Source organism: Oncorhynchus mykiss, chromosome 13 (genome assembly GCF_013265735.2).
Source record: "Oncorhynchus mykiss isolate Arlee chromosome 13, USDA_OmykA_1.1, whole genome shotgun sequence".
Classification (NCBI taxonomy): domain Eukaryota; kingdom Metazoa; phylum Chordata; class Actinopteri; order Salmoniformes; family Salmonidae; genus Oncorhynchus; species Oncorhynchus mykiss.
Window position 1 is genome coordinate 41,725,026 of NC_048577.1, and position 24,984 is coordinate 41,750,009.

At 41.9% G+C, this 24,984-nt stretch overlaps 3 protein-coding genes across 7 annotated transcripts in view; 2 read left to right on the plus strand and 1 right to left on the minus strand.

Annotated features, from left to right (window-relative positions):
* Nucleotides 1–89: 89 nt before the first annotated feature.
* Nucleotides 90–6,034, plus strand: LOC110486393 (von Willebrand factor C domain-containing protein 2-like). Its single transcript, XM_021557952.2, has 3 exons — nt 90–537; nt 1,012–1,141; nt 3,124–6,034. Exons 1-3 carry the CDS (start codon nt 157–159, stop codon nt 3,363–3,365), a joined length of 753 nt encoding a protein of 250 aa, XP_021413627.2. The 5' UTR covers nt 90–156; the 3' UTR covers nt 3,366–6,034.
* Nucleotides 5,014–7,964, minus strand: rl23 (60S ribosomal protein L23). The gene is made up of 5 exons (NM_001160565.2): nt 7,933–7,964; nt 6,720–6,803; nt 6,298–6,426; nt 5,938–6,051; nt 5,014–5,140 (listed from the first exon to the last, which is right to left on the minus strand). Exons 1-5 carry the CDS (start codon nt 7,943–7,945, stop codon nt 5,058–5,060), a joined length of 423 nt encoding a protein of 140 aa, NP_001154037.1. The 5' UTR covers nt 7,946–7,964; the 3' UTR covers nt 5,014–5,057.
* Nucleotides 7,965–14,482: 6,518 nt separating this feature from the next.
* The window catches only part of LOC110486394 (rho GTPase-activating protein 27), a 32,937-nt gene continuing 22,435 nt past the window's right edge, over nt 14,483–24,984 (plus strand). For 3 of the 5 annotated variants that reach the window (XM_036941119.1, XM_036941122.1, XM_021557953.2), the window contains exons 1-2: nt 14,484–14,829; nt 20,296–21,363. In XM_036941119.1, the coding sequence (XP_036797014.1) occupies nt 20,386–21,363 (978 nt within the window). In that variant the 5' untranslated portion in view covers nt 14,484–14,829; nt 20,296–20,385. Of the gene's footprint in view, nt 14,830–15,899; nt 15,985–20,295; nt 21,364–24,984 lie in introns of those variants that run through there. The other 2 variants (XM_036941121.1, XM_036941120.1) reach the window with 2 other exon arrangements.

The following is a 24,984-nucleotide window of genomic DNA, read 5'->3' on the forward strand; positions in this document are numbered from 1 at the left end:
ATAAAAAAAAAAAGTAAAAAGTCAGACTTGGACTGCTACTGTAAGTAAAATCTCGTTGGCCATTGGGGAATGTGGTTGCATGCCCACTTTACTTTTCTTGCCTTGTCTGCCATCCATGCGTCGTCACACCTCTAAAAGAGAACGAGAGAACACCAGATGGTCACAGTGTCGATATCAGGAATGATGAACAACCGCGCGCTTTGCCTCTACGTCGCGCTCCTCTACCCGATCCCCAAAACATTGACGGAATACTCAACCAATACTGACTCGGAGTACGAGTTTGGGGATTACCGGGGCAAGTGGTGCTTAGACGACCACGGATTTGTGTATAGCATCGGGGAAGTGTACTATCCCAGTCCATCTGCTTGTCCGTGCACCTGCACTGAAGACGGACCCGTGTGCATACGACCCAAGTGTCCTCGCATTCATCCTCGATGTACACGGATTAAATACAAATCCTGCTGTCCAGTGTGTGAGGCAGTTAGCAAAGTGTGTGTATATGGTGGCAAAATGTACAGGATATTCGAAGAATTCAGGGTGAGATTAATATTTTTTTATGAAACATGACTAAAAATATGTTCCATCAACTTTAAGTGACTGTACATTATCCAAGGTTAAGTTTGGATCTTGGAATATGTTTATTATACTGTATTATACTCAATGTCAAAGCAGTGTTTTTTTGTGTCTAGTCTCATGGTGAAGATGGGGACATTGGTTATTTATCCTCTATTGCATGAGAGATAGGCCTATTGTCAAGTGTAATAACAGTACTCTCCATCAACAAGGGGTCATGTGGGGGTCAGCAGTTGAGATGGCATGAGGTGACATTTCATATGATCTCTTTTTAATTGAAAACATTATTCAGGTATTACATTGATGCATGCTTCATAGGTTTCTCAAGTATTATGCTTCCTTCCAAATGACAGGAGAACACAGAGTTTAACTTTAGAGAGAATGAAAGTGAGTGTGGTAGAAAATATGTCTAAAGGTGTATCTAACCTGCTGTTTCAGTTGTCACGCTGTGAGAGATGTCGTTGCGAGTCCAACAGGGAGGTGTCCTGTTCCATCTCTGACTGTCCTGCACCACACTGTGTCAACCCTACATTTGAGCCCAACCACTGCTGTCCTGTCTGCTACACTGGTGAGTTCACTTCTACAAACACACAACTTTCCAACACAATTAATGGTCTCTACCCAATGGTCTCTACCCAAACACACAATTTCTTCCACACTAGTTTACATGTTATAATGATAGGGTGGACATACACACACACACACACAGATGTGTTCTGTATAATTTGACCAGAACATACAACGCAAATATACAGAATCCATAAGCCTGGTCATATGTAACTCAAGCATTTTTCTGCACCTGCTATAACATCTGTGTATGCGACCAATAAACGTTGATCTGATGTCAACCATTAATAATTAGCTTTGACACAGTGTGTGATATTGATTATAAAGACAGCTGCAGCTCTTATGTAATGTTTACGATGGCAGTAGTTGGCTGCTGCCCCCAGTTGGAGTCTAAGATCATCGATATCTTCAATGTTTCTTTAATCACTGCTCCACTGCACTGGTACCATCTGTACTGTGCGCTCAACATGATATGTGCATCATATTCATAACAAGCTCAATTATTAGTTAGAGTCAAGCCAAGGAGTTTTGGAAATATTTAGTCACTGATGTGGCATCCTAGCATCCTTAGAACTAAACTATGGAATTCAGCATTGCACAGATTACATAACTGAATTTAGACACTGGATAAAGAGGGATGTAAATCAAACTGCTCGATAGTGCTCTGTCCAACACAGGAATAGTAACTAGCCCCCAGCCTGGTGGGATAGTGGGGCATGGGGCCATTCATCCAACAGCAGGCAGTAAATGAACAGCTTGTGTGTGCGCCGTATATAGTTCAATCAGTAAATCAATCACATTTATTTATAAAGCCATTTTTACATCAACAGTTGTCACAAAGTGTTATACAGAAACCCAGTCTAAAACCCCAAAGAGCAATCAATGCAGATGTACACTGAACAAAAATATAAACACATGTAAAGTGTTGGTTCCATGTTTCATGAGCTGAAATAAAATAAAAATATAGGACAAAACACACATCACAACAAGAAACCACAACCATACACACCACAACATTAAATAACACTACATAACACAACACTACATAACACAACACTACAGAATCCAAGCTACTTCGCATACCCATTGAAGAGGAGTGGGACAACATTCCACAGGCCACAATCAATAGCCTGATCAACTTTATGCGAAGATGTGTCACGCTGTATGAGGAAAATGGTGGTCACACCAGATACTGAACGGTTTTGTGATCCACTCTCCCACCTTTTTTTATGTATCTGTGACCAACAGATGCATATCTGTATTCCCAGTCGTGAAATGCATAGATTAGCGCCCAATGAATTTATTTCAATTCACTGATTTCCTTATATGAACTTTAACTCAGTGAAATTGTTGCATGTTCTTAAATAATTCCCTTTGTCTTCTATAATAAGTTGGAATTTAAATAAAAAAATGTTTGGTCTCCACACATTGGATTTTCAACATTGAAGAAGCAATTTTGTTTTTTGAAACTTAAGTTTACACTTTTAATTTAGAAAATAAAAACAAATGGCATGGACTCAATTATTAGCAACCAAGAGCTAATACTTGGTTGCACAGCCTTTGGCCAAGAGACAGTAACTGCTGACAAATGCTTCTTGAAGCCTTCAATTAGCTCTTTTCTACTGGATGTTTGGCCCATTCTTCAGCTGCAAACTGCTCCATTTCTGTGATGTTTGAGGGGTGCCTTCCACCAACTGCTGTTTTCAGATCTCACCATATGTTTTAGATGGAATCAGATCTGAACTCAACGCTGGCCACTCCAGAACAGTCTAGTGTTTATTCTTGAATGATTCCTGGGTGCTTTTTGATGCGTGTTTGGGTTTGTTATCCTGCTGGAAGACCTACAACCTTCGACAGAGACCCAGTTCTTGTACACTGGGTTGTAACAGTGGACTGATAATCTGCTGATTTCAGGATGCCTTATGGTGACATCTGATATAACATCTATTTATTTTACATAATTTTTCTGCATCCTGCCTACAGGGCCCAATTGTTTTGTGGGCAACAGAGTGATCTCGGCAGGGGAGCGAGTAGAGATAGACAAGCAGACGGTGTGTTACTGCACCTACCGGGACAGCACCTGGCAGATGCACCCCCATGCCACCTGCGAGCAGCGCCCGCTGCCGGACCTCGATCTCAACCCCAGCCCCTCTGAGCCCCCCGAGGAAGACGAGACCAAGCAGATGGACAGGGACTTCCGCCCCAGGCTGGACTGGATCCCGTGAGCAGGCAGGAGGGTGGGTGTGAGGGTAATAGTGCGCCAAGGGGAAACAGGGAGATGATGGGGCAGGTTGTTTTCCGTGCCCTGCTGAGTGCAGTTTGCATAGGGCTTAGGGCCAGGGATGATCTACTACACCACATTATACAACCACAACAACATTACTAGCTAGTAGTGTTTGTGCAACATTATATAAAACTTTGCACACAGGAACAATATATGGTGCACATTAAAGACAATACACAACTATAACATATAGTTCTGTGAAATTAATTTGTCTCCATGTTCCTTCACTTGCAGTAGTCTGGTTTTGTCATCAAAGGGCTGGTGTAAGTGGACACTTAGAGATGGTTGCAACATTCACCCTTTTATTAATCTCAGGTTTACACTAGTGCACATTAACGTTGCTCTGTATATTTCTTTGACTACTGTTTCTTTAATAACATTGATATCCATCTCAGAATGGTTCTAACGCTGAAATGGAAATGTTCCTTTTTCTGTATATAAATTGACTTGTAGTTCTATGAAGTGTACCTTTGATGGACATATCAAATAAACATCAGGAACCGTATGTATCAAGCGTCTCAGATTCAAGTGACAATTTAGGATGTTTTGCCTTCAATAGATTACAATGAATAAGATTACATGGATAAGGGGCCCTGACCCCAGATCAACCCTCCTACGGAGACGCTTGATACGGACCCAGTTGAATGACAATGTCCCATCCTTATACTTGTTTACATGCAGGCAAGCTCCTACACCAGGGGTATGCAACCCTGTTCCTGGAGTGCCACAAGTACTGCAGGGTTTTGTTCCAACTAGGCACCACATGACCAATTGATCAGTTCAGTGATTGCCTGAATTCAACACACCTGGTCTTCCAGGATAATTAAATCAGAAACATGAAGTGGTTGCGGCACTACAGGACCAGGGTTGCCTACCCCACCCTACACTTTTCCCTGGACAAGGATTCTATCTGATCTCAGGGCCCTTACATGAAAATGTCACTTCCCTTCTAGGTTACCCACTTGGTAATTTTGTAAATATATATTATTTTCTGGTACTAGATGTACCCATCTCGTTATTAAATACAATTTGTTTTTGTGCGGGCCTTCATATCCCTCAATGCAAACTTAATTTAGGCTCTTCGACGAGCAACCTCCTGCAATATGGATTTGTATTTTCAGCCACAAAGATAAATTCTCCATAAATGTACCCCCGCTATCCATAATTTAGTCATCCATTAACAAGTTATCAAACATATCCTGACTTGGACAACAATTCACGGGGCCATTCTGACAATTTTATGGGCTCCCGAATTGCACAGCAGTCTAGGAGACTGCATCTCAGCGCTAGATGCACCACTACAGACCATGGTCAATCACAGGCTGTATCACACCCAGCCGTGATCGGGAGTCCCATAGCGCAGCGCAAAATTTGCCCAGTGTCACTAGGGGAGGGTAGGCAGTCATTGTAAAATACAAATTTGTTCTTAACTGACTTGCCTAGGTTAAATAAAAGGTTAAAAAAAGAATTGCCGTGTCAATATTTTTGGAATGTGTTCCTGTTCTTACACCCAGTGAGACTAAACAGATGTATACAGTAGATACTGTGTAGTTTGACACTGCCTTGGGATCTTGCAAACAGGACACTGACTTTACAATGGTTTTTATTGAAAACAACAAGCCAGGATCAAGGATCACGCTATGCTGCCAGCATTTGAAGCAATCCTGGGCCACAGGTCTGCACATTCCTTGGCCACCGGTCCTGTGATGGCCGAACCTGTAACAAAGACAAATTCAGCCCACAACAAAAATGAGATAAAATAGTAGACAAGATGCCTTTGGCCTTGCATCAGTGTAGTAACATTTCACTCTTTGCAGACCTGCCACTTACAATGTGAACAAAAACATAGTTATGGAGCTCATGCATCCACAAGAAAACTACATACTCAATTTGACTGCACCGTCTTGATTTGAACATCCACACTTTACTTTGGTTGCTGACAAACAAATCCCCACCGTTTCCAGGTCAATTCCTATAGCGTTACCTACAAAATAACCCCACTTGGCATTGTAACATCAAAATACGACATGTAGCAGTGAGATTCTCTACCCCAAGTGAACTTGAAAGGAATGGACAGGTGTGCATACCAATCCATGTTTTCAAATAAATGACTGAGTGAGGACATACACACTTCCAGGAGAAAGGTAGAAAATCACACTGCCCCCATTATTTCACTGTATCTAAATGTATTCAAAGGATGACCACTATCCAGTGAACACAAATGTTTCATCACTGATTGAGATTGGTCAGCCAAAATGAGACTGCCATCTCACCCACAGTGATGATCTTAAAATTCCCTTCTTCGACAACTCACCGAGCTACTGACCAGACAAAGCAAGTGCTTTTTGAAGGGGTGTCATTTATATTTGCAAAAGAGTATTAGACAAGAAAATGTACTACTCAAAATCCACATCCAGAATTTGAAAAGCACTCAAAGAAGCCCAGCCAAACATCCTTATGAAGAACCTTCATGACTTGGGATGGGGGCCCAAAGACTCAAAATCCCAACTCACCTTTCATTTCTCCTTTGACATTCACTATGACCCCCGCATTGTCTTCAAAGTAGAGAAACACGCCATCCTTTCGCCGATACGACTTCCGCTGCCGTATCACAACCGCAGGATGCACTGTAGGAAAGAGGAAGACTATCAGAATCCAGCAACCTGACATAACTCACATCGCTACACTGTTGATTTTCACCATTCAGTTAAACAATCGGTCTGGGACTACTATTGTGGTGAAAACTACAAGTCATTTTAAAGACCAATCAAATTACTATGCCAACCGCCATTAGCAAACCGCCATAATCTCTTGATTAGCTAGTCCCAGTTCATCCTATTCTAGTAATTGAATACATAATGTAGAACACTCACCCTTTTTTCTGAGTTCTGGTTTGCCTTTCTTGACAGTGGCCATGACCATGTCACCCACACCAGCAGCAGGAAGACGGTTCAGACGCCCCTTGATGCCCTTGACAGAGATGATGTACAGGTTCTTGGCACCTGGTGAGAAAGGGGGAAGAAGATGGTGAATATATGACAGGATGGAGATGGTTCCACTGCCCAGGCTTGATTCAAGGTACAGATCCTTGTAGACCATTTCAAGACAAGACCAGGTTGAACTACATGACATGTTCCATCACTGATTGAGATTGCGCAGCCAAAATGAGAGTGCCATCTCACCCACAGTGATGATCTTTCTATACCCTTTCTCGACAACTTGCCGAGCTACTGACCAGACAAAGCAAGTGCTTTTTGAAGGGATATTTATTCTAACAGATCTGAATGTAACATACCTGTGTTGTCAGCGCAGTTGATGACGGCACCCACTGGGAGACCCAGCGAGATGCGAAACTTTGCCCCAGATGACCCACCACGTCCTGAACAAGAGAAGAGATTCCATTTAAGTTAACTTTGCATAGTGCAGAGACTGAAAACACACTGCTTAAATCAAGCAAATATTATCCAAGTTGTTCCATCACGGATTGAGATTGTTCAGTATAGGTGACTGCCATCTCACCCACCAGTGATGATTACTATACCCTTCTTCGACAACTCACCCAGCTACTGACCAGACAAAGCAAGTGCTTTTTGAAAGGGGTTCAACCTCACATTTCGTTATTTTCTTTTCAGATTTAAACTACTGCCAAGAACATGCAGCCACAGCACTATGTGGGAGGCATGGTAAAGTCACCATAGAACCAACACACAAGGCCTCAAGATTAGAAGTGACTTAACACTGGCTAACATTACTGCTTGCACTACAAAAAGACAGCCCATGTTGACAGTTCTACCCCTTGTTTAATGCACCCAACTAGGGTAGCTTGCAAAGCAATTGACCAATTAGTTGCGAGTAGGCTGTAAGGTGATAGCTAGCTAGTTAGCAATTACTTGCATGGCCTGGGAGAAGAGTTGGCGAAAATTAGCTAGTTGGCAAGGAAAATAACGTTCAATCACAGACGAAATCAGTGCCTTTGGTTCATTGTTTTTGAGTTTGAGTCCCCCTTTCTAAAATTAAAACAATACACCGTGGCTCCACTTAGCTGGCCGGGGAAATCATTGCGAACACTGAACACGTAGCTACAGCTAGTCAGCCTAGGGCTTCAGCGGTGTCCATGATTTGGAGTCATGCCTTGCTTTTAGTCATACGCTATGCTACCACGCACTGACTAGAACACTCTCAAATAAGTAGTTTACCTGCCACTCATTTGTTGGACATTGTACTGGAATGGCAACTGTGCTTATACGTGAGGAATTAGAACACACTCACCAATTCATGCATTTTAGCTAACACGTCAAAAGCTAATCAGCTAAATGATAGCAAAAATGGCTTCCGTAACAAGCCCCTAAAATCATCCCTCTGAATAATGCTCAGTCCTTCACATTTTCAAGCCAATATGAATGACAATTATTCATAAAACGTCCATTATCCAAATAACATTATGTTCCTATGTTAGACATTCTGCAAACGGGTAGATGAATGTGGATTTTTCTTAGCAAGTCTCTTACCTCTCTTAGACATTGCTGCAAAAGGGAAAGAGGAAGACGGAAAAAGGAATCATGGGCTATAAAGTTCCGCAGACATACCACAGACATTTCACGTCCGGTCGATTAAGCCTATATCGCCCTCTGGTGTTGGCGATAACAGCCTACGGGTTGCGGTCATAAACAACTACCAGAGCGCCTCTGCTTTCAAAATTAAAACAAAGTAAACATTGTGCAACTTCATGAGCAATTATTTACTAATTGTCCAGGCATGAATGGCAGGGGTCACACGTGGAACATTGAAAACAGCAAAGAAAAACTGAGGTGAGTGAAGACCAAGTGTGTGTATAAACCCTGGATGACTGACAGGGGACGCTGTGTTGAAGCCACCTTGATACTCCTCAATTGTAAAAAATAATATTTTTGGGAGCTATATAAAAGCATTTGTTGATGTCTACATTCGTTTTTGACATTTTACAGACACATATTACAGACACCTTAATGCATATTTTAATTTAATTTTACATTAAGTGAGCTAAACATAAAAAAAATATATAAGAAAACATTTTACTTGAAAACATGTAAATACTTATTTAATGCAATTTTGTCCTTGAAACATTTAATTTAAATACTGTAGAATTCCATTCATTCCTGGAGGACTGTGCCTACTAGTAAGTGCCAATATGGCTTCAAAGCCTCTCAATTGCCAATACATAGAATTAGCAATCCAGGGTTTATAAACACCATACACTGCTCTTGAAAAAATTAAGAGACCACTGCAAAATTAGCAGTTTCTCTGGTTTTACTATTTATAGGTATGTGTTTGGGTAAAATTAACATTTTTGTTTTATTCTTTAAACTACTGACAACATTTCTCTCAAATTCCAAATAATTTAGGGCATTTATTTGCAGAAACTGACAACTGGTCAAAATAACAAAAAAGTTGCAGTGCTGTCAGTCCTCGAAAAATGCATGTTTATTCAGCTCATGTGACAAATACAATTTGATTTGACTGGACACTGGAGCAGTAGTACATCATTGGTGAAGACAGACGGGAAAAGGCGAAGCTTATCTTTGTTGAGAACAAAGTTCAAGAGAACAGAACTACTGTAGACATAAGGCACACAATTCATTAGACATCAAACAGTATCTATATTATGAGCAAAAGCGATATTGCCTGCTTATCTTTGAAGCCTTTTCATGCAAGGATTTTATCTTTGTGAGAGGGATGATAATTATAGCAGGTGTTGATAGGAAGAATAAGGATGTGGTCTGTGTGAGGGGGAAAAAGATAGTGGAGTTGGAGGAATAGTCTAACAGTAGCAAAGGAGTGAGGATGGGGAAGACATAATGTAGGAAGGAGACATGGAGGGGGTGGATGATGTAACCTAGGAGGGAGGTTATGGCTAGGGTGAAATAGTGATTCCTCACAAAACCCAGAGAAACAAATATTTTGGTGATTTTCACAAAATGTAATCCATAGAATAGTCCTTTGGGGCAGGGGCGAACATCTGATATCAATTTGGAGGGGACAATTACATAACATTTTCTCAAGAGCAATTCCTGAGGGGGACACCAAAAGTAGTGCTGTAACACAGCCTACATTGTAATATGTTAAATGTATATTGAGGAACCATAATTACTACTACTGGATAATTGATAGGTACAGTAGTTAACTGAAGGGTTGTCCCAACTTGTTAAAATCATTATAATACTACTACTAATAATAGTTATAGCAGTGTTCCTTATCAGTCCAGTATGTATGCAGGTATTTATATTTACAACCAGCAATACCAAGCAAGGCCAGTAGGTGGTAATGGTACTGTACACTGTATGGGTGCAGGTTTCATAAATACAATGAACATGTTGCGATCTCACCTCAAAGAATCTCCATTGAGAACCATCACGAAGTTGGTCTCCGCACTGAACTGACCTTTTTATTTAACTTTTTCTGATTCATTTATATAGTCATTAAATATGTGCCACTGGTTTGAGTCTATTACAACATCTTTACAAGAACAAAACGCTCAGAATAAGTACAGTTCTAAAAGCAAAACTTCAATGAAAAACCCAAACAAATCAACCAAAATATTTTTAATTAAATTAAATATTAGTAAGTGTACTGTCATGTACTAAAAACTACTAAACATAATAACAAATATCATACTATACACCAGGGCTTCTCAAACAGGGTATGTGGACCCCTAGGGGTCCCTGGTGTAATGGCAAGGGGTCCATGAAATAAAAAAGTGTAATGAACGTATTCAGCAGTACAAGGATTCCACTAACTTTACATATCATATAAAGGGGGTGGAGGTCCCTGAGGACCAACTCAAAACCTTTCCTGCCTTGCCTTAAAAGATGCAGGGGTTCCAGTACTCAAAAAGGTTGAGAACCACTGCTATACACACTCCTGAACAAAAGAACTGAAAGAGAATCTATGTTCAGCTCAGGGTACTGATCTAGAGACTCATCCAACTCCCCCGTGAGAAGCACTCTTTCCAACTTTTGCAGAATGTTTAGACTGCCCTGGTCAAAACGGTCGCCAAACTGAACCTCCACACCATCCAACACATTCAAATATTCTGCCCTATAATGATCCACTGCTTTGCCAGCAAATCGTCTTGAGTGTGTCTCAATGGATTCAATCAATGTTGTTGCTTTCTCATACAGTGCAAGGTAGCTTTCGTCATTTCTGCAGTTTACCCCACGCGCTGGATAACTGGACACTGATTGGATTTAGCTGGTGTGCTGTTACAGTTACACAGTGGCGGTGGGTTTGGCAGTTTTGACGTGCTGTGAATTTTACAATGGCTTTTCTCCAGTTCCTAAATCCTGCACTAATGAAGGCAGCATCTGCTCTTTGGCCAAAAGATGGCTGGCTTGAAAACCCTTGGCTACAGTGAAAACACAAAATTCCTTTTAATGATGGATTATAATGTAGCCAGGGGAAATCGCGAAACCTGTGATTTGCCACTGTCCCCTATATGCTGTGCCACTGTCCCCTATACTGGTGCAGCTGGCAACAAGGTTGACACCTGGTCCTGCCGTGGCTGTGCCACTGTCCCCTATACTGGTGCAGCTGGCAACAAGGTTGACACCTGGTCCTGCCGTGGCTGTGCCACTGTCCCCTATACTGGTGCTGCTGGCAACAAGGTTGACACCTGGTCCTGCCGTGGCTGTGCCACTGTCCCCTATACTGGTGCTGCTGGCAACAAGGTTGACACCTGGTTCTGCCGTGGCTGTGACACTGTCCTCTGAAGTCTCTCTCCTTGGCCCTTTCCCTTTCACCACCCTCACTGCCTCAGTCTGTCTCCTAGAAAGGAAATAAGGTGTTTGCCGTACTCCTAACTACCAGTACCCAAAACTACACAATTAATCACAACAGCAATACCATTGGCTTAAACAAATCTTAGTTCAGTCACCAGTTTAAGTTGAGAGTGGGGGTATCCATGGCATTTTCCAATGATGTCACTTTTTACACGTCAAAAACATTGAGAACCTTTCATAATGTTGCCAAACAAAGACTCAACAAACTTACCCGAGACTCCCTGTCTCTGCCAGTCTGTCCCTGCCCATCTGTCCTCAGCTCTGCTGTCTGTGTGCCCTAGTGGTGTGAGCGTTGGACTAGTAACCGGAAGGTTGCAAGTTCAAACCCCCGAGCTGACAAGGTACAACTGTCGTTTTGCCCCTGAACAGGCAGTTAACCCACTAGGCCGTCATTGAAAATAAGAATTTGTTCTTAACTGACTTGCCTAGTTAAATAAAGGTAAAAAAATAAAATAAAAAACAATCTGCCTAATGACATCATTGTGAAACATTAGCATTTCACTTCTTTCTAAAGAACATTTTATCAACTAGTCTTAGGCTACTAGGGTTCTTGCTTTGCGTTTTGGTGTACTGAAAAATACTCTGTCTGTCTTTTTACTTTTTTCTGACATTTTTTATACCTGACAGGCTGGCTAGCTGCACAAACACACACACAGTGTGTAGGTTATTTACAGTGGGAGATGGGCTTCTATCATCTTATCTTCCTTCTATCATTCTATATGGGCTTCGATCTAAAAGGTAGCTAGCAAATGTGAAACGGATTGCAGTGACGAGTTGACAGCTGTATGAGTTCACCATTTACACAACATATGCTGCAACCTTTTGTCATTTTAATATAGTTTGTTTCATATTGGCTGGCTTCCAACAATAGCTGAATTTGCAAAGCGAGCGAGCACCAATTCCGTTTTTGTGGTGTTTGCTATAATCTTTGCTATCGTCAGTTTACTCCAAGATCGGCACACATGTGCTTCAAAGTCCCATGGCGACAATTTAGCTTTACCAACGAGACCATTAAAGATATTTAAGACATTGGTAGAAGAGAGTGTAGTTCTGTTCAGTTGGGAGTTCAGTTTATCGCTAACCTTTTCACAGGGACTTTGAAGCACTACAGCTGCATGCTGATCTTGGAATAAACTGACGATAGCAAAGATTCCATCTTTGACGACGCCACATAAATGGAATAGATACTAGCTAGCTTAATAGTTCATGTTTGCCCGCTATCTCTGCAAATTCAGCTAGTGTGTGTGTGTGTAAACCCTGCCAACATAAAAATAAAACATTGCTATGGCACGATTGACTGGATTAACCTCACGTCAGTTACGTACATTGAGTTTTTTGGCATTGTATGCATGTAAGAAAACTGTGGCAAGACATCAGTAGGTTTATAATTGAACACATTTATGAAGATTTTACACTATTGTGGAGAGATGTACTGTTTGGATTCTTTACATACAATAGAAATAAGCGGAAACATTTTTATGTAATTAATGTAATTATTCTTTTGGCCAAATTTCATATACACACATGTAAATTTACAAACAGAAAACCACATTTCCGTACCCTACAAAAATAAATTGAACTGTATTTTAAGACGGTTAAATGCTCTACTAACAAAAAAAGCTGTTAGAATTGTAAGTATATGCATGTCCCTTAAGGTCCTTGTGTAATTGTAATGTGATATTGTACCCCCTAGCTCGACTGTCTATTGTTTGTAATCTATGTATGCTTGTGTTCCCTCATGTGCTTTATGCATTGATTTGTTAAATTAAAAAGCAAACATTAATCAAAACAGGTAGTTACTTGCTAGACAGACTAGCTAGCTAGCATCTTGCAAAAAGTTATGGTTTATATAAACATCAGCTCAGTTAATTACAGAAATAATAAATAAATAGTTGGTAACATACAACAATAATATGCTGCTTTTACTTAACTAGCTACAAGACTAATGCTTAGCAAGGCATAAAGGAGCTTACAGGGGTGATATTGTTGCAGTTTTGAGAGGAAGCTTGTTTGCTTGATACATTTGTTACTGTTTCAAAAACGGCCACTAGATTGCGCCAATGCTTTCTTCAATAGTAAATCAAAACGGAATGATAGCGGTTCTCTGGCGGTTCCAACGGAGTCCTTATGGGTGTGAATCGTTGGTTGGTATGAATTAATGTCACCCTGGAAACTACTTATATAATTGTTTAGCTCCATGGTCCATCTGCAAGGTTTCTATTTTTGATGGGCATCCCAGTCATCAAGCCAGAGTTGCTGACTCTGTGTGTTGTGCCTTGTCCATTAGTCATGTGTCTTACTACACTGCCTAGTCTGATGTCACACAACCATGACTGCTGGAATTGTTTGGGACTATTAAAGGCTGAGTGCACTACTTTTGTGAAATAATCTATTTTTCTAAAATAAAAACATTATGTGTTCACTTATAACCTAAATCACTTTATTAGGCTCACACACTACATTAATGTTTCACCTAGGATAAAATAGGGCATTTAAAGGGGCATTTCTGTTTTGCCAACTCACACAGAATTTCATTATTATTTATGTATCATTATAAAACTTATTGGATAGACAAAATCTGTTGTTTAATGCTTTTTAGCCCTCAATCTACAACTTTATTAAGACAACTACCTCCCTTTTGTCTACATCCTCAAATCATTTTTACCAAATCAACTTTGCCATTTTTCAATCATTTAAATGCTGTTGTCGATAATAGCTCATTGCAGTCATATGGCTTTCTCTATCTATTCAATCAGAATCTTTCAAAGACCTGTGAATGAGAGGCTAGCTGCCCTCACATAGACCCCCACCTAGTGCTCTCTATCTCTCTCTCTGTTTCTCTCTCTCAATTAAATTCAATTTCAATTCAATTTAAGGGCTTTATTGGTATGAGAAACATATGTTAACATTGCCAACGCAAGTGAAGTAGATAATAAACAAAAGTGAATTAAACACTACAAATTAACAGTAATCCTTACACCATAATAATTAAGACATTTCAAATGTTATATTATGTCTATATACAGTGTTGTAACGATGTGCAAATAGTTACAGTACAAAAGGGAAAATAAATTAACATAAATATGGGTTGTGTTTACAATGGTTTTTGTTTGTTTGTTTGTTTGTTTCTCTCTCTCTCTCTCTCTCTCTCTCTCTCTCTCTCTCTCTCTCTCTCTCTCTCTCTCTCTGTCTCACTCTTTCTTCCTGTCGCTCTGCCTCTCACTTCTCTGAAGCGGGGATGTGCGCGCTAGAACAGGAAATGAATGCAGACAGCAGAGGCAGGCAAGCTGCGACCGGCACACACGCAAAGAGGACTCTCCCTCCCTCACACACACACACACACACACACTGCCCAGAGCTCCTCCAACCAGAGCTGGAACCTTTCAGCCCCAGGTGAAAAGACAGAAAGCGGAGGAGGGGAGTCGAGGCCGGGCAGAGGAAGAAGAAGGAGAGGGCAGGGGGGGATCAGTGAGAAGAAAAGAGTGAAAGACAGAACAGAGCAACCTGTTCGTGAGAGCAGGACTCTGCTGAAGAAACCGTGGGAGCTGGGAACACAGGCTATAGGATGGTTCTGCTGTCCTCTTGCTCCAGGTACATTTTCTGCAAAAACCTTTTAATCGACAACTTATTTATGTGGTGATTGTTGTACCTTATCATACCTTGTTACTCAGAAGTGTATGCTTAGCTTTTTTTGCCATGGCAGAAATGTTGTTTGAGGGTTCTGTAGAGAAGTGGGACCTTTTTTTAACAAGTCAGGGGCGAGGGCTCTTATTCAAATGCATGAAAACAACACATGTTTAACCTTAGATGCCCAGTGTGTGACTGCTGTTTGGCTGTTGTCGTCTGTGTTTGACCAATTACAAACTTAGTGAAAGGGTGAAAGTTCACCATGGATGTTGTTGTGATTCTGTCACATGCGAATCACTCAGGAAAATTACAAATGTGTCACATGTTGATCTCTGAGAATGATCTTGTGGTGTTTGGTCAACACCCCAGTGGTCATGATTCATATTCATATCTAAACCTTCACCTTCGGGTTTAATTTTTCATCGCTTTCTGTGGCTAATCTCAGCATTTGATTTTTATGACAGCCATACATTCAGAGATAGTATGGGTGGCCCTTTATATTCCTCTCTTTCTCTGTTTTGAGTGTGTTGTTGAGTGTGTTGTTGGGTGTGTTTACAGAACAGGAACATATTGAGTGCATGTGTCCCTGGAGCGCTCACACTACATTCCTGCCCCTGCCTGGTTGGGGTGGGTGTGGAGGGAAAAAGGGTAGTGCCGCGGGCTCGGTTATACACATACAGGTGTAGGATCTTAATTAGATCCCTTTTTTGTTGCTGAGAGTGTTCCTGCACCGGAGGAAATGCAGATGAGCTTTACATACAATCACTGAAAACACTCACTCTCACATAGGGTTGTTTAACAGTATTAGACTTTTCATGTAACCTACTTTTGGCCTGCTAATACCATAACCACCGATCAAGCAACATTATGGACTATACTTTCAAGTCCTGTTGCTGCAGGATTACTTTTCTGCGACAATATAGGTCAAATAAATATCCTACATCTGTACAGGACACATTCCAGCAAGTCCACCCTCCCTCCTACTGAGACACTTCTCTGTCTCACAAACACACACACCAACATCACCTTGTTCAGGTGTTTGGTGAATTTTTGAATGGCAGAAATGAACCATTGGTTCATCTTGGTTATGTGGCTACTTTTATTTATTTAATTAACTAGGTAAGTCAGTTAAGAACAAATTCTTATTTACAATGACGGCATAGGAACAGTGGGTTAACTGCCGTGTTCAGGGGAACAGTGGGTTAACTGCCGTGTTCAGGGGAACAGTGGGTTAACTGCCGTGTTCAGGGGAACAGTGGGTTAACAGCCGTGTTCAGGGGAACAGTGGGTTAACTGCCGTGTTCAGGGGAACAGTGGGTTAACTGCCGTGTTCAGGGGAACAGTGGGTTAACTGCCGTGTTCAGGGGAACAGTGGGTTAACTGCCGTGTTCAGGGGAACAGTGGGTTAACAGCCGTGTTCAGGGGAACAGTGGGTTAACTGCCGTGTTCAGGGGAACAGTGGGTTAACTGCCGTGTTCAGGGTCAGAACAACTTTTTTTTTAACCTTGTCACATTTCGGTTACTGGCCCAACGCTCTAACCACTAGGCTACCTGATTAATGTGGTTGTATTTTTTTTATTTCACTTTTATTTAACCAGGTAAGCTAGTTGAGAACAAATTCTCATTAACCACCATCACTGCTTTTCTCCTGAATCCTTAAAGCTCCAAGATTATGTGCCATTGCTCTGCCTTGAGCTCAGCATAGCCTTATTTGAAAGGTTAACAAAATCAGAGAATAGAGAGCAGTTCTAAATTTGGAACAAGGTTTAGTGTCAAGGCCTGTGAGTGTGGAGCGCCACAGTTCAGAGGTGTCTCATATTTGCAGTGGTAAGCTAAGCAGCGCAGCCTTACTCTTTTCCACCCTGGACATCCGGCCAGGAACCAGAGACACTGAGCGAGGTCAAAGGGAGCCCAACCAGAGGAAAAAGAGAGGTTTCCGTATTTAAACACAGACTGAATGGGATCTGCCTCCTCCAATTGTTCTCTCTTTTCATCAGCCTTTTTGAGTTGGAGGGTGTTCCTCAACAGCATCGATACCAACCCAGCAAGGATGTTGGTTGAGTGTTAGATACTGTATTTGTTATTTTGAGTTCTGAGAAAGTGTTCAGACATTAATGCTACAACAGACTCTTTCTGAACACAAAAAGTCTACAATCACACTTGATAAAGTTATGAAAACATTGTGCATTGTAAGAAAAATATGCATGTGTGTGATTGAAACGGTACAGTGAAAGGCAAGAACAATGTACAGAATCTGTTCTGAAAACATTTTATAAACATTTTGGGAACGTTTTGAGTCCCAAAAAAAGTTTGCTGGGATGGGCACTCTTTTCTGACTTGCACTGACATGATGAATGACTGCATTGAGCATATCGATCATTCTTCTCCCTTTCTGTTCTTTCCCAGAGGGAGGGAGTCTCTGAAATGTTATCAAGTCGTCAAACAGGTTATTTTTCTCTACTAGAAGCGCCCTAGTTCAATCCTATGAAACTCTGCATTTTCACAAAGCCCTATTTGTTATGTCATGTTAGGAGATATGGATACATGAGCAGTGAGCTTGGCACTGAGAGTTTGTGTGGCTTTATCTCTGGAGCTGGGTTAGGCGCTCCCTTCTTGGGTTTCTGTTCCTTTGGTAAACCACAGGATTGCCATTCCGGTGGGACAACTCCCTCCCTCTGTTCAGTGTAGAAGCGGAGGCTGGGCTGTTCCGCTCTCTTCGTCTCCACCCTCTGCTCTCTCAGGCTGTGGTGGTTCTGCCCTCTGCAGAGGACCCACTCTGCTATTCGGGCATGCTGGAGCAGGTTGTCAGTGATATAGGGAGGATGGCTCGGCTGCTACAGATGTAGGTCTGATTCTGAACAGATAATCCACAAAACATCCCCAAAGCCTAAAAATGACTATGGAATGGTGTAGGTTATTCAATTGAAATGCATTGCATTGCACTGGAGGCCCATCTAATATGTCATCCAGTCTGTTAGTCAGTTTTGTTGTTAGGTTGGAGTGAATGATGGGAGTGGCTCTACAGGTTCTATGCAGAGGTGGAGCTGAAAGGGGCCAGTGTTTACAGTGTAAACAAAGTAGAGAGGGATAAAGGTAATATCCGGCCAATTATTTTCTTCTCTTTTCTCTTTTCCCCTTCTCGATCTTTCTCCCCTCTCTCTCTTTATCTCTAAACCCTCTTTCTCTCATTTTCTCTTTCTCTAAATTCTCTCATCCCTCGTTCTTCCCACTGCAGCGACAGACACAGAAAGGATATATCACATGACTAGCCCTGCCTTGTCCCCTCTCCCCCCAGAGTTATTTTTGATTGTCAGTCCTTCGTCACAGGTTAATTACCTAAGTAGTGAGCACTTCTGATCATGTAGTAGAATCAGGTTAGACCAGAAATACAAGCCAGACACGTCGTAGCATTGGCAGACGTGCTCTGTGGGCTGTTCTACTGGTCTATGGGAATTGCTCAAGCTGCACTGTGTTGTTCTAAGAGAAGTTGGTGTGTAAGACAAATCTGTTGAGAGGAGACACCTTTACAAGAACATGCTGTATGCTATGTAGTGTTAAAGTACTCATTATGTTTGACTACTGGTATTTGGGCCTGCACACAATGGCAAGCAGTATGCAGAGTATCAGTCATTAGTAATAATGAAGAAAGCTGTTCAATCTACCTGCAATTGAGAATACTGACATAATAACATAAAAAAGCATACAAGTGCAATGTATTTTCATTTTCAGTGTTGAAATAGGCAAATACCACCCTTTCCCTTAGGTTAAATAGAGTTGTGTTTCCTTGAGTGGTAGACAGTGTGTGGTTTAGCGTTGTGGTCCGAGATAAGAGAGACATATATGTGTGTGGGTGTGTGTCTGTGTGATATTCTCAAGATGTGAGAGAAAGAGGGGTCACTTGGTTTCTATTACGACATGTTTTGACTGCTCTAAATTGGCCTTGAGGAGAGAGGTCAACTTGTTCTCACTTTGACACGTCACAGTAAGCTACTCTTAGACAAGACCAAAACAGGCTATGATGTCAGAATGGAAATGTCATTTTCCTATTGTGTGTGAGGTCTGTTTACGCACATGTGTGTGTGTGTGTGTGTGTGTGTGTGCATTGTATGTGCATGCATGTGACTTTTCAGCTGATCTAAGGTCAGTTTTGAGCCCTAAGGATTACAGTTAGTACTAAGGTATTAGTGTAGGGTATGCTGCTCCCAGATCTATGATGAGGAATGACTTCCATCGCGAGCACATCCTGTTTCATGATGTCTGGCCCGCCACGGACTGGTTGGTGTTATGATATATTTTGGCATGTTGCTGAGAACAACACGACTTTTTCCTGCTTCTCTCTTTGTGTACGCCCCATCCCTAAAGAGAGGAAGGAACTACCACTAAACTGTCACACTCGCAAATCAAGCAATGCAGATATTCATTAAAGTCCTAAAAATAAGGGTTAGCCAAATGATTGACTGGGACAAAACAACACGCAGAGGAGAGGAGAGACAGAAGGTATTTATAGGATGTTTAAAGCTTAGGAAAGGCTTCCGGTGCTGTGATTTTTCACCAGTCAGGGAAAATCTGTAATATTTACAATGACCAACACCATGAAAATATCATCCTCTACCAAGTGACATCATACTCTACCAAATAACATCATACTCTACCAAACTAGTTAGTCAGTGCAACAAGAGGTGACTACGCTTGTGTGATGAGTAACCTTGCCAGAGACCTGAATACTTGCATTGGCTCCCCAAGATAATACCTAGGGTTTAGCTTAACAGGCTAACACAATGTGGTGACATGTATAGTCAGAACAATCGTTTAGGAAAGCTAAAAGGGAACATATGACATGTTTAGCTTTTTTCATGACATAACACTTGTCCATTTTAGGGCTTAAAACAGTACATTTTAAGCCCTAAAATGGACATGCATATCAACCAAATCAGATGCATTCCAACCAACTTCCTTAAAGGACTTCCTTAAAGAACTTCTAAATGGAGAACAGCATGTCATTTCCACATTTGCTGGATTGACAGATGTCCAGATGTGTCACAAGCAGGGATCTATGTGCTGTCATGATATAGAGCTATAGGGGGTTGACTATTATATCTACTGGTAGTGTGTGTTTGACCACTTGGCAGCTGGGTATCTTTGAAGTTAAACAGTATCTGTTGACAATGGGCGTGTGGGTCGTGGCCATCGAGAGATCTGCTGTGTTTGCTGAACACATATTTTGTAGTGTTGGTGCTTCAACTGGAATGACCTAATGTACACATTCCCATGTACAGATATACTTATATACTAGCATTTGATAGTGACAAGATCATGTGTACTGCAATATGTATATGTATATACATTTAAAACAGTAAGGTAATGCAATACCTTTGTAAAGTATGAGTAATGTAGTGAACCAGTTTATATATTTTTTTTGTTCCCTTTTAGGAGGGCTGCAGTGGAGCCTTGACCGTCCTTGGGGAAAGGGAGGGGGTGGGTGGCCACAACGGACACTGCCACGGCCACTACGCTGCCACAATGTCCTCCTTGGTGTGCAACATGGGGCTGGTGCTGGTAGAGTTTGAGTACGAGTACACGGGCCGCGACGGGGCCTTGGTGTCCATCAAGCCCAACGAACGCTACATCCTGCTGGCCAAGACCAACGACCACTGGTGGCACGTGAGGAAGAACGAACAAGCTAGGCCCTTCTATATACCTGCTAAATACGTCAAGGAGCTCCCCGCAGAGTTCCCATCCCCGCTGGACTTTGCTGACCCACCCAGTCCCGATTTGGTCCCGGTTCCTGGGCCGGTGCCAGTGCCAGTCCCAAAGCACTACGTACCAGACCGGGCAGAAACGAGGGCTGGAGATGAGGTGACTATCCGCCTCCGCTCCCCGAAGAGACACCAGAAGACTGAGCACCGCATGTCCACATTTGGCGTACCCTTAGAATTCCACGACCCGTCTCCCGGGGCATTGAAGCGCGGCGGGCTGAACGACTCGATGCCGGGCCTTCACTCCTACGTTGCCCTTGAGGTTCCATTAACAGTGCCCTCGCCTCAAGCCAACAATAGTGCCAAACACAAGAAGCAATTAAGCCTGAGTTCCGGTGTGCTCTTCGGCTCCTCCCTGTCAGTGGAGGAGCCTCTCTCCCTGAACCCCCGAGCCCCCAGCTTCAGCCCAGCTGACCCCCTCCACCGACCCTCCCAGGCCATCCCAGTGGAGAGGCCCCTCATTCCTGATGCCGAGGTCACCGGTGGCGGGATTCCCCATCAGGAACCTCTGAAAGAGCCGGAATGTCCTCTGGAGCTGGAAAAGGGAGAAAAGGAGAAATCTAGTGTGGAGCCTGAGGACGAATCCAAGGAGGACTCTGAAAATATTTATGAATCCATATTGGACCTGAAGCTGGATGAGTCCCCTATAATAGTGGAGAAGGCCCCGACAGTGAGTCCTGCTGCTGCGGCTGATCCTACACCTGTTATCGCTCCCATTTCTCCATCTCCAACACAGACACAGGTAAAAGTATTATCTGTAAAGTAGTTGTAAGTAGTGAACCTGCAGGGCGATTTGCCTATATGATTGCATTGGGGCCACAGCCTTTCCCTCACACTATGTATGCGCCTATGAAGGGATGATTAAAGGTGAGGCCCTACATTACATGGGGCCTTTACGGGGCCTTTTACAGTTCATGGAGTAATAGTATCCCATGAAGTTTAATATCTGGGAGGCCCTTCCATCGGAAGTGGCTAGTTATTATAGGATACATGTTGGATTAGTCTGGTAAAATGCAGCTGTTTTATGAATACATTGTTTAGAAGAGATCATGTTTTCATATTGTGAGACGACAACGGACAAACATGAAAAGGAACAATTTGACCTCCTTTTGTGGCAGTTACTCCGTACCATCTGTCTCAAGGAAATAAGAATGGGAGGAAGGTTGGGGGAGTTGTCCATTGACCTATACAGCAAGGCAGGCAGATAGACAGATACTCACTGGTGTCTCACTTTGTGCACAGCAATTACAGAGACCAAGCAAATAGTTGGAATAGCATATCAAGTCAGACAGGTAACACTGTGTGCAGGGTGCAGAAGAACCTGTTCACAGATGGTGGACATTTTCTTTCCTCCATTGCTTAAGATACCACAGGGAGGCACTGTCTTCAACTAAATGTTGTTGAGGAAATCAAGGTTGTTCCTGGCAACATCCACATATTCAGCTTCCACCCCCAAGCCATAAGACTGCTAAATTGTTTGTTAAATAGTTAACCAAATAGCTACCCGGACTATCCGCATTGACCCTTTTTACACAAGATCTTGTCTCATCACATGCGCTTCTACTACTGTTTTTATCAGGCATAATATTCCTAGTTAAATGTACACACAGTACATGACCAAAAGTATGTGGTAACTCATTCCAAAATGATGGGCAATAATATGTGGTTGGTCCCCCTTTTGCTGCCATAACAGCCTCCACTCTTCTGGTAACGCTTTTCACTAGATGATGATGGAATATTGATGCAGGGACTTGTTTCCATTCAGCCACAAGAGCATTAGTGTGGTCGGGCACTGATTAGGCCTGGCTCACCTAATTGTTGTATTGTATTGTTCCAATACATCCCAAAAGTGTTTGATGGGGTTGAGGTCAGGGCTCTGTGTAGGCCAGTCAAGTTCTCCCACACTGATCTCGACACGCCATTTCTGTATGGACCTCGCTTTGTGCAAGGGGGAATGTTCATGCTGAAACAGGAACGGGCCTCCCCCAAACTGTTGCCACAAAGTTGGAAGCACTGAACCATCTAGAATGTCATTGTATGCTGTATCGTTAAGTTTTCCCTTCACTGGAGCTAAGGGGCCTAGCCCCAGACCATTATTCCTCTTCCACCAACTTTACAGTTGGCACTATGCATTGGGGAAGGTAGCGTTTTCCTGGCATCCACCAAACCCAGATTTGTCCTTTAGACTGCCAGATGGTGAAACATGATTCATCACTCCAGAGAACGCGTTTCCACTCCTCCAGAGTCCATTGGCGGCAACCTTTACACCACTCCAGCCGATGGTTGGCATTGCGCATGTTGATCTTAGGCTTCTTGGCCATGGACACCCATTTCATGAAGCTCCCGACAGCTCGGTACTGGCACCTGGTGTATATAGGCAAGTTATTGTTACTCATTATATATTTATTATTACTTTTCTTATTAAGTGTTTTACTTTTCTATTATTTCTCTATTTTCTTTCTCTCTGCGTTGTTGGGAAGGGCCCGTAAGTAAGCATTTCACTGTTAGTCTAAACCTGTTGTTCACGAAGCAATGAAATATTCAAGTTAAAACTTCAGGAAGAGATTTGTTTACCGCATTTCTTTTCTGGTAACTTGACTTTTTCACTGAAAGTTGCAGTCAACTGATTCTTTGAACAAGTTCAACTTCTCAGGAGACTATATCTATAGTTCAGTCTTGAATCTGTGACTCCTCAATTACCAATAGTGGTGAAGGAAGTGTGTTCAAAAGAAAAAGAGCAGGAATACAATGGTGATCAGCATGACCACTGCTAACCAGTGACATCACACACAATCGTCTGGAGAAACACATGAGGTTCTATATGCTAGCGTTAGTCGTGAGGTTGTGGACAGTCCGTTTAATGCTTTGGCCACAGAGATAATGAAATAGGGAGGCCAGAGGAAAAAATGGAAGACAAAGGAAAAGAGGGTCAGTTACAGGGCGGCACTGCTGAGGTGACGTCAACGGAGAATATGCTTTTTTGAGCCGTGGCGGCAGGAAGTGGTGAGTTTAACTCCAGGGGAAGAGGGGAATCAATCCAGGATGCTTTTCAACTTTTCAAACATATGAACATGTAAAAGTTCTCTGGTTATACCACTCACATTCACAGTGATTTAAAGAGCTGTAAAAAGTGCATGAACATGTTTTAGGTCAGATAATAGGAAAATTGTAGGAGAGACGAGAGGGATTAGGGAGGATCTAGATCAGGGTTGTTCAGTGGGCGATTCCACGCCAGCGGGTGTAATCTTGCAAAGAGATCGTTTTGGCAGATCTCGTATAGAAACTTCAGAGGAAGGATGTTTGACATGCTTTTACATTTGTATAACAAACATTTTGTTTTGAGAAAATCATGATGAAAGTGGCCATTTTAGGCCCTTTTTAGACCAATAAATGCCTCCTGTAAGACCCTATGATCTGTGAACTGCACATGATACAGACAACATCTTGGCGCCATTATCCTCCTTTATAGTGTGCTCTAACATATGGAGTATGTCTTGATTCTGAAAAAAAAAATGTGCACATTAATTTATTCAACATTAAAAATATTAATATCTCAAAACTACCCTTTTTGATTTAGTCAATTTAAGGACATATATTCTACAAGGACATCACATTTCCAGAGTGGACTCTGCTAATTCTGAAGTTATGATACATTTTTATGAGCACCACCAACACAGTGGATGGTTAACAGATTCAAAGGGAATGCCCTCTGCTGTGGTTGGTTAATGACCTATATTGTCAATGTCTATGTATAAAATGGGTCATATCATTAAAAGTAGCAGAGAGCCACTCTGGAAATTGGACGTGTTTAAAGAGTATATTGTTCCAATTTTTTAAAATAAAAATAAGCTAAATAAAAAGGGTATTTTGGAGATAATCATATTAATATTTTTCATGTTGAATATATGCTTGTGAAAATAGTACTTCAGAATCTAGACATACTCTAGACTCATATACTTCTGACATACTCAGGCATTTATGTCAGAAGTTCGTGATCTGATGACACTGAGAATGCGATAGATAGAGCCAGGGTAAGTTCAAAGTTCATGCTGTACTAATGTAGTTTAAATATAGTAAAAAGTAGTTTAATGTTTGACTTTCGAGTCATTATTGCCTGCCTGTTTTAAATTCTCACCAGTGTTAAGTTAACCATTGAATGTGTGTAACGCTCTTTGTCTTGCCTACTATCTGTGTAAAGTAATTCACATGTAACCATCCTATGTATTCAATATCTTATCTTTTTATTGACTACTCAACTTTTGACACTTCTTGTTAGAAAACTTGTTGTCACTTAACACATTTTGAGCAGAACTAAGACAAGTCACCACATGCCTATAGACTGCTGGGGAATATCTGAACCGGC